This window comes from Xyrauchen texanus, chromosome 42 (assembly GCF_025860055.1).
Source record: "Xyrauchen texanus isolate HMW12.3.18 chromosome 42, RBS_HiC_50CHRs, whole genome shotgun sequence".
NCBI classification, from domain to species: Eukaryota; Metazoa; Chordata; class Actinopteri; order Cypriniformes; family Catostomidae; genus Xyrauchen; species Xyrauchen texanus.
This window is the reverse complement of record NC_068317.1, coordinates 19,862,438-19,876,947: the sequence shown is the minus strand read 5'-3', so window position 1 is coordinate 19,876,947 and position 14,510 is coordinate 19,862,438. Positions and strand designations below refer to the sequence as shown.

General features: G+C 36.6%; 1 protein-coding gene across 1 annotated transcript; it reads right to left on the bottom strand.

Moving 5' to 3' along the window:
* Positions 1–2,737: 2,737 nt before the first annotated feature.
* On the bottom strand, positions 2,738–13,840 carry LOC127634968 (glycine--tRNA ligase-like). Its single transcript, XM_052114749.1, has 17 exons — positions 13,544–13,840; positions 11,034–11,135; positions 10,785–10,887; positions 9,657–9,798; positions 9,460–9,548; positions 8,587–8,663; positions 8,285–8,430; positions 8,027–8,176; positions 7,753–7,915; positions 7,494–7,658; positions 6,449–6,555; positions 6,159–6,305; positions 5,895–5,980; positions 5,696–5,805; positions 5,514–5,607; positions 4,628–4,818; positions 2,738–3,199 (listed from the first exon to the last, which is right to left on the bottom strand). Exons 1-17 carry the CDS (start codon positions 13,799–13,801, stop codon positions 3,074–3,076), a joined length of 2,256 nt encoding a protein of 751 aa, XP_051970709.1. The 5' UTR covers positions 13,802–13,840; the 3' UTR covers positions 2,738–3,073.
* Between the last annotated feature and the right edge of the window lie 670 nt (positions 13,841–14,510).

Below are 14,510 nucleotides of genomic sequence, written 5' to 3'. Positions count from 1 at the left end.
AGGCGGGAGCTGGGATCTGGAGAGGTGGTTCCCCGGCAGCAAACTCCTCCAAGATGAGTCCCACGTACTCCCGCTAGGTGCAGTCTCCGGGAGTTCCCACCACCGGTGTTTGGAAACACCGAACCGGTACGCCACCTTCAGAGTGTGGTCGTCCCAGCTGGTGCAACTGGCCACGTTGGTGAAAAAGTAGGAGAACTCCCGGACAGTCAAGTCCGACTGTGTCAGCTCCATGAGGAACCCTGCTAGATCCATAGTTGGTCGTTCGTTCTGTTACGAATGAGGCAGCAAAGGTTGAGGATCCAAATGCGGGTTTATTGATAAACAGACACAACAGGAGCAAACAAAACAACCACGATGGGTAAAATGAAAGCAAAACACAAGAACACTGGAAACACGGGCATGGGAGCAAACATCAACATTCAACGAACGACAAGGAGTGAACAAATAGCAGGGCTTAAATAACCAGGGAGTGATGACTGAATTAGACACAGGTGAGAACAATGAACAAAATGGCAGTGGTGATGGCAGGTGGATTCTGGGAAGTGAAGTACATTTAACAATGACAAGTGAAACCCAGGGCAGACAACAAGGGAATCGTGACAATCTTAAAGACAGGTCATTTGAATGCAATAGCACATTTCCAACCTGGTCTGATTTGTTTGATGTTTGTTATTGTAAGATTTGACCTGAGGACCCATGCAGGTAAAGAAACAGTATATTTACGTGCTGTTAGATCAACTTTTTTCTTTGATATTAGAGTTGGTTAAATGTTAGATGGTCATGCGCTGCACGTAGTTGCCAAAGAGTTCTTCGAAACACCTGTTTTACTAACCTTGAGCGCAGCAATGCTACTGTAATCCAAAGGCCGTTTGAATTACTGTAAAACCCCTTGAACTAAAACAATTATTACAATAATGTCAAGAAAGGATTAGCCAAAGAATATTCTAATACATCCTCTGTGTTTCTGCAAAGCTGGGGACATCAGTTAGGTGCACAAACTGCCTGTTGGGCAGTTGCAGACAGTTAAAGGTGAATGGGAGATGTATTTATATTCATTTGAAGCAGCCCATAGGGGGGTAGACCCCATTGTGCCATGTTGTATCAATAGAAACAGGCTCCTTGCCACAATGTCCCAAATAACAATTAAAAGTTGGGTTAGAAAAAAACTGATGTAAACATGCAAATATATGCACACTTTACATATATGTTAAATAGAAAAGGATTACATGACTTTTTACCAGAGTGGTGGTGGTAAAGCACATAACTGTTAATCAGAATGTCGCTGGTTCGATCCCCACAGCCACCACCATTGTGTCCTTAGCAAGGCACTTAACTCCAGGTTGCTCCGGGGGGATTGTCCCTGTAATAAGTGCACTGTAAGTTGCTTTGGATAAAAGCATCAGCCAAATGCATAAATGTAAATGTAAATTTTATAAAAGAATATAAATTAATTCTTCCATTAAAACGCTTGTATTTTTTAACTGTAAAGTTTTTAAAATAATAATTAAATGGATTTAGGTTGTACAGCGTTACGTTGTCATGGCAATTAAGTTGTATTATTAGATATGACTTTACAAGGTTTGTAAGTGATTTTATCACACTAAAATCATGTTAGCACACATCGTTTACATCTTGAGGCTATACTTTTGAAACAGTGAGTATTTTAATGTTTACAGATTGGCCCCACTCATGTCCATTTTAAGTGCATTACAGTAACCCACATTAGTAAAAAAAAAAAAAGAAAAAGAAAAGGAGGGACGAGTCAAAATGTATTTTTGTGGTAATCAACCTTATTCCACAAATGCTGTTGATTGAGTTCAATTTGTATTGAACCCATAATAGTCCTTTAAATAATAAGCCACAGTAAGCTATTTAACTTAAAGATCTTATCTACAAATCTGCTTAAGTGCCTAAAGGCAACCATTTGTGTTTGGAATTATTTCACTCACATGAGCCTCTCTATTCAACGACCACCTAAAAGCACAATATCGTAACCAGAGTGGTCAAGTTAAAGCACTTTTGCATCATAATAAAGTGCATTGTAGTTCCTTAACAAACTTATTTTAGACGGTCAACAGCACTTAAAGGTGGTTCTTGCATACATTCACATAGTTCCACACCTGTTTTTGTATGATCTAAGACTGTAGAGCATTTGGACTAAGGCAAAACATTTCTATTTTAGACCTTAATGACAGCCTCCTCTTCCAAACAGAACGTTTCAGGTCCATATTTTCAATAAAAGCAAATTAACTCATTGTCTTTGCATGCAACACTAAGAATACCTCATTTGGCAGGCAACTTGCAAGTTCCAACTACTGCAAAGTACAATTGCAAAAAAAAAGTTCAAGTAATAAAAGTGAAAGAAATAAAATACATATATTAATAGCACGCTTTATATTAGCCAATGGATTCTTCTAGGTCACATCACAAAAAATTGGCATTTTATATTGTTGCCAAGCTATTTGTTATATTACAAGCAATACTAACCTTGACATTCAAAATAAATGATCATATAACATAATGGTTTTTGCTTTAAATTGGAATAATCATACTTTGTATAAAGCAGAATATTAAACAGCTTAAGTCTAACCTTGGAGATTTTACACCACCATGTGGCAAGTATATTTAATACATCTTTTGCTAAAGTTCTGGTTTTAGTTTATCAAGCAAATTAAGCTATAGCAGATTACTATTAGCCTTGTGTACCTGAACAAAAATTCACTGAACACACTCTTATAGGTCCAGAAAGTGCTGGCTTGATTTATTTTACCATGTCTCTTCATTGTATCAGCCCATGAACAGGAATGGTGTTATCCCTTTACTAATACAAAAAACGAATGACAGTTATCCCTTTAAACATGTGTTTAGAGAGAATCATTATGGAGAATCCTTGAGTTAAGCGTACTCAATTAAAGTGGGAGTTGCAGTTGTGTGCAACAACAATTGCCATTGGGGTGCACATTGATTGGTTAAACATTACAATAGCCATACATTTGATCCTATGAATGCAAATGTAAAAATGTCCACGACTGCCTCCAGTCAAAGAGGACGATGAGTTATAGGTATAGTCAGTTTACTCCTCCACGGTTTCCTTTTTGCTGGTTTCTTGGCCCTCAAAGATTGGGTACTTGCTTTCCACCTCTTCCCATGTGATGGTGCAATTGGCCAGGTCACGGACTATTTCAGGCAACTCACGAACCTGGAATTAAAAATGACAAATGAAATGGAAATAGCATTAAAATGAATTGAACAACAAAACAACTGAATTACTAGTCTGATATTAACCTCTTAATATCCTTGCCATTTTTGGGGATTTCCGCCTGGATTTGGCCTACCCAAATTAAAAAGCTTCCCATTCCCACATACTTTGGCCTAAATACACAGTTTTGGTGTCATTTTACAGGAAACCCTTTAAAGTTGCATAAAACACTGCTAAAAATTACAAAAAATTAAATATATGTTGTCTGAACAGTAATAACCCTCCTAAAAAAAGAGGCTTTTTGATTTTTTTATATAAATTCATTTTTGAAAGTGTATAACTCAAGCCCTGTAAACCCTAGCAGCAAGCAGACAGTTTTGGCTGTTTCCACTAGATGTCAGCAAATACCTGAAAAAGGAATTTTGTCTGTATCATGTTTTATTTAATATCTATTTCAATTTATTTGAAGGGAGGAATATTACCTTTTTTGGTGTACTTTCCGCCTACCCAAATCTAAAGTCTCCCCATACCCATATACAGTGCTATAAATGCAAAATCCCAGTGTAATTTTACAGAAAACCCTTTGTCATTACATAAAACACTGTTGAAAGTGGTAAATATGCGCTCTGGTGTCTGGAGAGAGGCGTCTGTGTGTTTTGCGCACCTAACCTACCTAGTGATCACTTCACAGTCTGGATACAATATCACAGCCCCTGATTGGTCTATTTGATCTTGAGAGACATTGCCGGAAAGCGGAGGGTCTAAGCTTTACGGCAATATATGCTTTATCCGGATCGGATGTTTACATATTTTCCTGCATTGTTGAATATCATATAACATTACTTTGTGGTGTTTCTGCACTCGAGGGATTACTTGGGCACACAACCACAGAAAACACTGAAAAACGGCTCATTTTGCAGAGAATAACCTAAGGTAAAGGATTATGTAGCATTTGTGGCTAACTGTGCTGTCTAGTGCGAGTAGCACGGCAAATATTCAATAATTTCACTTGTATGTTTACAAATGTTGATTGTATACTTCATGATTCATTCAAGTGTATTAGATATGTGATTATACCTCAATAAAAAGACTTATTGGAACTTCTTACTGGCAATGAGAGCTTTCATTTGATACATGGTTTGTACATGTGCGTCATATTTGAGCGAAATGAGAAATATGCGTATTCAAAAACGCACATAATTATGACACGACTTTTGATGGGTGGAACTATGTAATTTATTGTAAATAAGTTACTTAGTGTAAAACAAATGCCAACGTGATGCATATCTCAAGAAAGTAGACATTCTAAGCTTTCAAATGGTACCAGATATGAGCTTATAACTCCTCCGCATACATTTAAAATTGGAAGTACATTATTACTGACGTAATTTTAAATCCCGGATTCGGGATCGTGGATTTTAAGATTACCTCAGCCCTGATCTGCCTCATGGAGTCACGGTCCCTTAGAGTAGCTGTGTGGGGTGTCTTATTGACAGTGTCAAAATCAATGGTGATACCGAATGCCACTCCGATCTCATCCGTTCTGGCATAACGTCTTCCGATAGATCCTGAAGAATCATCCACTTTGTGGGAGACGCCATTCCTGGTCAGGGCTTCAGCTGTAGACCAAAGCAATGCATGAAGGCAGATTAATTTCACAATTACAACATATTTGAATAACATTGATCATTTTTATGTAACAGTTGAGAACAAATGGTATTACTAAAGATGCACCGATATATCGGCTGCCGATTTTTATCAGCCAATTTTTGACCAAATTAAAACCGTTGGCATATTGGTTATAAGCATGAAAATGCTGATATAAAAAACAATGGTTTATTTATAATTCATTCGTAACACTTCAAATACACAATCCAGAAATAATTTTAGCCACAATATGTACTGTAGGGTTGGCACTCCCAAGAACATCTCTCGTTCTCACATTAATGTGGAAAAAACACCATAAACAGAAGTGACAGTTGTGAAAGTGGCACTTAGCTATATGCTACATGATGAGGGAAATAGGGGTGTAATGGTTTGAATTTCTCACGGTTCAGTTTGTATCACAGTTTTAGGGTCACTGTTTCGGTACGGTTCTGTATTTGCTTTGTTCAGAAAAAAAATATTACTGCCATATACAAAGAATTTGGTAAACACTTCAAAAGGTTTGCCCTTAAATAACAAAAACCTTGTTTTACAGCAGTAACCATAGTTTAACCATGACATTTGTAGTAAAATCATAGTTACCACAATATAAACATGTTTTTTTTATTTTTATTTTTTTCATATCGGTACATCCCTTGTTATTACTCACATAATTCTCTAACAAAAGGCACAAATTCCTGATTTTGGCTCAATGGAAGGACGGAGCATTTGTATGGAGCAACAGTGGCAGGGAAGCTGAAATACTAAACAGAGAAAGTAGAGCAGTTAATTAAAAGCCAATCAAATTACAATTGTAAATTATAACAGATTAATTCAGAATAATATATTTACGGTTCTTTGTTCGTCACCCTCTCTAATACGAAATGTGTGCTCAAAGATAGAGTACATAATTCTCCCGATGCCAAATGAAGGTTCGATCACATTTGGTACAACCTCCTCAACTGTGGGAGAAGAACACATCAATTTAAGTCTGTTAACAAACTTACTTTACAAGTCTTCTTTATGTTAACATGAAAACAACATAGCTTACCATGCAGGGTCTTCTGGAACCTCTTAACGCTAACCATGTCCTTGGTGAGTTTGAAAGTCTTGCCCTCAGTCTCAATGGTGAACTCACTGCAGAGATAAAGGAAACACTGATAATGCTTTCAGGTACCAATCAGAATACAGAACTCATATTCATTTAACACATTTAACCATGTTAAAAGCCATTCTGTAGCATTCCACAATTTTACCCCCACCATTAATGTAGAAAAAGTGTATATCTTCATTGTGACTAGTAGCTGATATTTACCCATTCTCACTGAGGAGCTTCTCCTGCTCTGTGATAAAGCATTCATCACAGATGGCAAGATATTCCATGGCGAGTTTGGCATCCTTCTTGTATGCTTTGCCAATGGCTCCTTTGTTTGGCTCGAACTGGACAACATTTACAACTTTGTGTGAAGCAGTTAAAGGTTACAATATTGATACTGGCTTTAAATCTCTACATGAAGTGTCTGTAGCAAAACAAAATGTTATGCTGAGGCGGGACTAATCCCATTAAAATACTCAGATGATTGTAATTAGAAAGCAAAGGATATGGGTTCCTTTAAGGGCTTCTCAGCAACCAGAGGGACTTTGGTGGCCCGTGCATGGCACAAAAGGTCATAACATGAGCGATCAGCACACCCCACAATCTCGATCCACCCCTGAAAAACAGCACGTACAAACACACATTAGGGCTGTCAACAAGGCTGAGAAATTCAAAATGTTCACTGAAATATTACCAAAATTCAAAGATATAATTTCAGGAAGGGGGAAAAATGTACAAGACATCTGATTTTTAAACCAACATTGCCTCCTACCTCCACAAGTAGGTGAAACAAATCTACAGTATATACACCAATCAGCACTGTGTTGTAGCTAATGTTTATTGGAAAGAACATAAGCGGGTGATAACAAATGGGTCAAAAGATTTAGCCTGGTCATATTCTCAAATATGAAGTAAAAAAATAAACAGAGATAATAAACTCTTAAATATGCAGTTCTATGTTAATTTAGTATTACAGTAGCCTGTACCATAGTATTACAACAGACTCAAGCTTCATAACACCAGTGGTACCACAGTGTTTTTCATTAAATACAGTTGTCTGTATGTACCTAATGCATATGCAGCATGATGCTGATATGACAGCAAAGCATATTCAAGAAAACCTCCAAATACCTCCACCTAAGGGGCCATTCACCCCAAACACAACCACCTTTTTCTTGTGTAATCATGCTCTAGAGTCTAGTCGGATGTTTTTGGCATTTGTTTTCTGTGTCTTGTGCAGGAACAATGCATTTTTAGCCGCATTGTTAAATTTAAAAGGAAATTCAACCTTTAAATGCCTCTCCAAGCGTTCGGTTTTATTTTTTGCACCGCATCCGCTTTAGCCCAAGGATGTAAGTCACCATCAGTGACACACCATCTGACACACCATCTGACACACCATCTGACACACATCCAAAATTCAAATGCTAATTTTAGCATTCAAATGTGCATTTCTTCTTAAATTTTAAATTGATGGCCTTTATACACATACAGTATTAACACCAGGTCAAGTCAGAATGGTTGGGAATGTATTCAAGACAACACCAAACGTACATAAGAAGTTTTGGTCTCAGCATCCCAGCAGTCACAGGCATAGTGGGCCATTTCGTTGTCCATGTGCTGACGGAAACGAAGTTTGTCCTTTGCCACGCCCACTTTGACCAGATAAACGTAGATCCTTCCAATAAAGTAGCCCAAGACGGAGTTGTTGATGACTCCCTTCAAAGAAAAGAGGTTTGTTAGTACAACCGATAACTGTTAATAATAATCAATACAGAATAAATCGAGAATAAATCAATAAATCTTTCCTGACCTGCTCCACTGCATCACCCAGCCTCATTATTTGGGCAGATTGCCCACTGGTTTGTGCTTTGGAAGAATAAAGGAGGATTTCTAGATCGGCAACACTGGAGAACTTGAAATGAACCTTTTCATTCGGATCGACAAAGTGCTCGATCTCAGCCATCGTAAACTCTCTAAAAGGAGAGAAATATCCACATCATTACTTCATGTGAAATCCTAATAGAAACACTTCTGTGCCCAAACAATTTGTCAGGTTTATTTTCAAAGAATATCATAACCCACACCTGACACGAATTAACCCAGAGCGAGGCGAGATCTCATTTCTGAAGGAGTTTCCGATCTGGGCTGCAGCAAACGGCAGCTTCCCCTGGTTGAACTCCAAAAGACGTTTGAAGTTGAGGAAGATTCCCTGAGCAGTTTCAGGCCTCAAATAGCTGAGGAAATAATGTAAACCATATGAACATTACCTAATGCAGCAGATTTCTTACTCTAGGACCAAAATCAAGAGTAGGATGTGATCAGGCGGTGGGTACCAAGCGTACCCTGTCATGTTCCCCCCAGGTCCAATGGAGGTTTGGAACATCAGGTTAAATGAGATGGGAGGTGTAAGATCATTTCCTGTAGTGGGCGACTTAACATTGTATTGCACAAACAAATCTGCCAGCTCCTGCTGAGTGTAGTTATCCATCTAAAAAGAGCAGAATACAACTGATCAGTGCATCAATCAAATAACTACTTCTCGAAGACAAATGCTCATTTTCCAAAATAAAAGTTTCACCTTAAAGGCTAGTATTGAAATCAACATGCCATTTTTAGAGAGACAGATCTTCAAAGTGACACATACCTGTGTGATGACACTCTCCATTTCAGCTTTCTTTTCTGCAGGACATTTCTTGTCACTCATTAATTTCTGTAGATGAGCTGAGAAAACACAAATTAATGGTAAATATTATCAGTAAAGCCTGTATTAAAATGTCCAATTTAAAACATTACAATGTACAATAAATAAGAATTAGGTTTCTAATAATAATTTAAAAAAATGTAATCCAGTATTTTACATTAAACTTGTAAAACATGTTTTATGGTGTGAATAAACCTGTATATTAAGCCTGACTAGCCAGTGTCCTAACAATAATTACACCTCTAATAACAACCCAACATTTTAGCCACTTGCCAGCTATACATTTCTACCATTCAAGTAAAATGTTAAAGGGATAGTTCACCCAAAAAGAAAATTCTTATAATTTGCTCACCCTCTTGCCATCCCTATAAATCTCCACCTTTGACCAGCCCCAACCAGTAGGTGGCTGAATGTGGAAAACACCTATATACTAGAATGTGGAAGTGAAAGTAAAATTCTAGATTTCCAGTTTTGTGAGAACTATCTTATAAGCACCTACACTGGTATCTTGGTCTCAAATTCAAAGAGAGCCTAGTGAAAGATTTACATGCTTACTTCACGATGCAAATTGTTAAAGCATTTTGGTAAAGAACTCTGTCTTTTCAGTCTGATTGGCGGTCTACGGATGGAGTCTGGCGGTTCCCCTGATATACCCTTTTAACTGATCCCACAGTTTTCCTTTACCCCAGAACACCAACTAAGGACAGGGACAAGTCATTTCACTTGAAAACAGAGCTGGCCTATGCCCGGATGTCTCAAAGCAATCAACACATACTACAGAAGCAGATGTTGTTGTATTAAAAAACAAGAATGTACCTTTAAGAAGATGGTCAGCACGAAAACACTCTCCATTCTTGACATCCTTTACCATGTAGTCAGCAAACTTATCCACATGCCCTGATGTCCTTAAATGCAGAACACAAAAGCAGTAAATCACAGCTATTCCAGAGACAATGCCAGAGCAACAGACAGTCTGATGAACTCATAAAGTGTGAATGGACAGATGAGCTCACTTGAGAACAGGTTCAGGTGTGAGCATTGTGCAGTCGATCTCTAGAATCTGCTCCTCTTGGATAAAGTGTTGCCTCCACACCTGCAGGATATTGTTCTTTAGAGCACAACCAACAGGCCCGAAGTCATACAGACCACTCACGCCTTTCTCAAGACAAAAAAAGAAACACAATTAGTTTGGATGGATGAATGGATGAATGGATGGACGGAAACCGGCAATTTGCACATACATTTATTATCTTATAAGACTTTGGGAATCTCTGAAATTAATGAAATTATCGGATTACAGTATAGTTAAAGCAAAATTGCTTTTCTGTTCTTTAGAGTCTTTAGGATTTTACACTACATAGCACATTGTTACAGCATCAGCCTATTTACAATGCAAGTTACACATCCAGCACACAACTTTTCGCTTCAGCTCTGCTTTTGCTTCATTGTCTATGAAGATGTAAGTGGTAATATTATATTTATGTTGTTGATAAAGCTGATTCATGTAATTTAGGATGCATTTTAAAACAGCACTTCCATTTTACATTGTTTCGCTCCCGCAGCTCAGATGGTAATCTCCTCTTAATTGTTAAATTATCCTCAAGAGGAATATTATTTTCCATCTCGTCTTTGTTTTTGTGATTAAAAAAAAACAAAAAAAACACCTAATTTTGTTGAAGGAATGTGTATTCAGTGTGGCTGGAAACAGCATAACCCCAGTAAGGTCCTCTCTAAAACCAGACAATGATGTTTTCATCCCTGTTGAAAATATTGAAAAGTTTTCAGCAGAGATAGGAGTGAACCATCTAATTATTGTCCAGCTGTTTACTGTTATTTAGTCTTGTTGAATTTTTCAGTTTATCTAGCTATATTAACAGATTTTGACATTCTTAAATATTTGTAATATTATGTTACCGACGTTTAAGACAGGCTATTAGTGCAATAACAGACAGAAATTTTAGAGACAATGCAAACTATTTTTTAGTTTTGGATTATGGTATTTTGATGATATTGTACAAATTGTTTAAATTTTCATTCCGTGTTCAATGATGCACAAAACGTCATTTGTGCCAACCCCCTGCCCTGCCCTCAACCCACTGTCAAAACACGGACAGATGGATGGATACACTGAAAAGACTTACCCCCATATATGGCAAATGCCTGATCATAAAAGAACCGTCTTTTTAGAGTGTCTTCCATCTTGGTTCGGTCCACAATGTCATCTTTGGGCTGTAAGGAAAGCTCCTGCAAAAAGGGAGGAGTAGAACAGGACATAGAAAACAAAATGAAATACAAATCACCCATTTAAGCTGTCAAAGAAGATGGACTCATTGAAAATCCTCATGGAATTGACAGTGACAGATAACAGGTAACTGATAACGGTTCCTTACCTTGGCCTCAAAAATTCTCTTCCGAGCTTTGAGCTCTGCTACTGCCTTTGTGACATCTACATCAGGAGCATTCTCTGCCTTCAACTGACGCACAAGATCACCCTATAATGGAAAATAATTTGAATAATCACTAAAATGCAAACCAAAAACTATTATGATGGTACTACCAAGTGTCATTCATTCATTCATACATACAGTGTGAGAAGCTTGTGGAAGACTACCCAAAAGGTTTGACCAAAGTTAAACAATTTAAAGGCAATGCTATCAAATACTAACTAAGTGTATGTACATTTCTGACCCACTTGGAATGTGATGAAAGAAATAAAATCTGAAGTAAATAATTCTCTCTACTATTATTCTGACATTTCTCATTCTTAAAATAAAGTAGTGATCCTAACTGACCTAAGAAAGAGTTAAAAGTTTTCTACGATTAAATGTTAGAAATTGTGAAAATCTGAATTTAAATGTATATGACTATGGTGTATATTAACTTACACACACAAGTTTTGAAACACTTGACTGAAATGTTTCTCATGATCTTAAAAATGTATACTTAAATGTTTGAAATTAGTTTTGTAGACAAAAATATAATACCATATTCATTTATTTCATTATAAAAAAATAAAAAAAGTTTTTAAATTGATGACAAGGACCAAATAATAAAGAAAAGCATCCAATAAGTGCCGAACATAGATGGGGACTCCTTCAATACTGTTTAAAAAGCATCCCAGGGTGAAACATCAAGAAGTTGGTTGAGAAAATGTCAAGAGTAAATGTCTGCAAATTCTAGGCAAAGGGTGACTACTTTGAAGATGCTAAAAAATAAATTATAAATAAAATTATTTTGGATTTTGTTTAGTCGCAACATAATTCCATAGTTCCATTTATGTTATTCCATAGTTTTGATGACTTAACTATTATTCTAAAATGTGAAAATAAAATTATAATAAACATTGAGTGTTTATAACATTTTGACCAGTGTAGTGTGTGTGTGTGTGTGTGTGTGTGTGTGTGTGTGTGCGTTTTCAAAATTTTCTCTCGGGACACCCCTGAACCCACATTCAGCATAATTCCAGAGTCACAAAGGCTTCTATGCCCCATACTTGGGTATCTGAATCTAAAGAAATCTAAAAAATTATTTGTTTTAAAGTAAAAATATTCCAACATATACTGGACTGCTGTCACAATGCTTCAGAACAAACAGATGATCTTTTAACATTCATTTTCAATAAATAAACAGTAAAAGACGGTTAAATTGGTAAAAGATCCCGCAGACCCCACTGCTTTGGCCAACTCTGGACCCCCTGTGCAGTTTTGTAGAGACTTTTTTGACTGTTTAGAATTTATATATTCTTCTTATCTTCCGTCAACTTTGAAATAAAAAAAAAGAAAGTGCAATGTGTAAATGTATATCGTGATAAATATTGATATCGAACAATATGAAAAAGATTATCGTGATAACAATTTTGGCCATATCGCCCAGCCCTACACCAGACCAGAGTTCGTTTTAATCAAACCAAACACGAACACCCTTAGTGAATTTAAACTTCTGACCCACTGGAATGGTGATATAGTCCATTAAATGTGAAACAATCTGTCTGTAAACAATTGTTGGAAAAATTACTCATGCCATGCACAAAGTAGATGTCCTAAACAACTAGCAAAAACTATAGTTTGCTAATATTGTTCGCTAACAGTGACCTAAACATTTTATATTTATGAAGCAACACACCCAAGACGTCTGACGCAGGTATAAATTGACGGGCCCTTAAACAAGCCCTCATAATAAATCTCGAACTGATTGACAAATTCACTTGTGAAATGGATTACTGTGAACTGAATGCCAATGATTGACTCATGTTCAATAATATGGTAGTTAGTAGCAATACATTGTATTCTAAAGCCGCTTTTTGTATTGTCTTATCAATGATTAACTCTTCTGCTATAGGAATGTAATGCATTTTAATTATCTGAATTATATATATATATATATATATATATATATATATATATATATATATATATATATATATAATTTTTAATATTTAAAAGATAACTATGTATAATCATGATATAGAGTTATTGTTAAGAATAGGCCTGCTCTGCAAATAATTCATCAATATCTTCCCAGAGATAATTTGAGTTTTGTTTTAACCCAAATACAGTGTGTGATTTCCTTGAACCTCATTCTTCATTGGTCTCAATTTGACAGAATGGCTCATCTCAAACGTGGCACTGACAGACTGTTGCTCAGCTAAATCATCTAGCATTATACACCCAGAATAAAACCAATGGATACCATAGTCTTCCTGAAACATCCATCTTTGATATAACGCATTGCTTTTATTTTTTTTAAACAATGTTGCTTAATATCAAGAGATATATTGGATTAATTAATGAAGGACATCAACTCATTTAAATGGTTAACGTGTGTTTAATGCAATGCGTGACAGTCTCAAAACAACGAGGTACATTCTTCATAACGTAGTTGTTTTGTATAGTCGTAGTACCTGCTCTTTTACTGCCAGCCTCAAAGGAGCCAGAATCTCTTCAATATTGCCATCCATTTTCTGTCCTTCAGATATCTCCAGCCACAAGCTTCTCTTACTCTTCTTCCTCAAACAGGCGGAGAGAGAGAGCGGTCTAATCGTAGGAGAACCACACAGACGTATGGGACTGGATCGGGCCCTCGGAACCGAGCGGACGGTGACGATTTGTGTACCGGTCCTGAGGAGGAGTGCTGATGTTGCTCTCCGCAGAGACAGCATGGACCGAGAGGAGGTACACCACAACGCGGAACTGAATGATGAAATCCCCAGAACTGAGTAAGTGCAGCGAGGTTTTACTACGACACTTTCGTCATTTTCGCAGCCGGGTTATCCATTTTATTTGGTAATGGATGATTCGTCTCTGTCCATTTTTATTGAAACAATATTGATTGAACTGTTAAAGAAATATAGCGAAGATAAAATCAAACTGGTGTTAAGGTGGATGGGTTGAACTTCCATAAATTATATTTGTACGATTATTTAATATCTATTTAAGTAAGGTGGATGGGTTGAACTTCCATAAATTATATTTGTACGATTATTTAATATCTATTTAAGTTTACTATCAAGTGATACCTATTTCTTTGTTTATTGCAAGACATACGAATACTATACTCATACTGCGAGCAAGTAAAAACTCGAAAATTTGAAATTATGTATTTTGTGCATCTATTTAGCATCTACAAGTGCCTGAGAAATGACGTAGCTTATATGGCGGTTATGTGTAGTGTAGCTCAATATGAGTTTTTATTTTGTGTGTGTGTGTGTGTGTGTGTGTGTGTGTGTATGTTATTTTTTACCTACATTTTTTTTGGCCAAATTGGCAGAAAATAAATATATTTTTAACTATTGTCTTCCAAGTTTAATTTTTTTATTATTATTTTTTTTTTGTCCAGATTTCCGGAATCAACTATTAGCGAAGGGCACT

What these genes read in the sequence shown, in the direction of transcription:
- LOC127634968 (XM_052114749.1), bottom strand. Translation starts at nt 13,801, where the DNA reads ATGCTGTCTCTGCGGAGAGCAACATCAGCACTCCTCCTCAGGACCGGT. An exon ending in GGCTGGCAGTAAAAGAGCAG is followed by an intron (nt 11,136 to 13,543) that starts GTACTACGACTA and finishes TTTCCATTATAG; the next exon opens with GGTGATCTTGTGCGTCAGTT. An exon ending in AGAGAATTTTTGAGGCCAAG is followed by an intron (nt 10,888 to 11,033) that starts GTAAGGAACCGT and finishes CCCTTTTTGCAG; the next exon opens with GAGCTTTCCTTACAGCCCAA.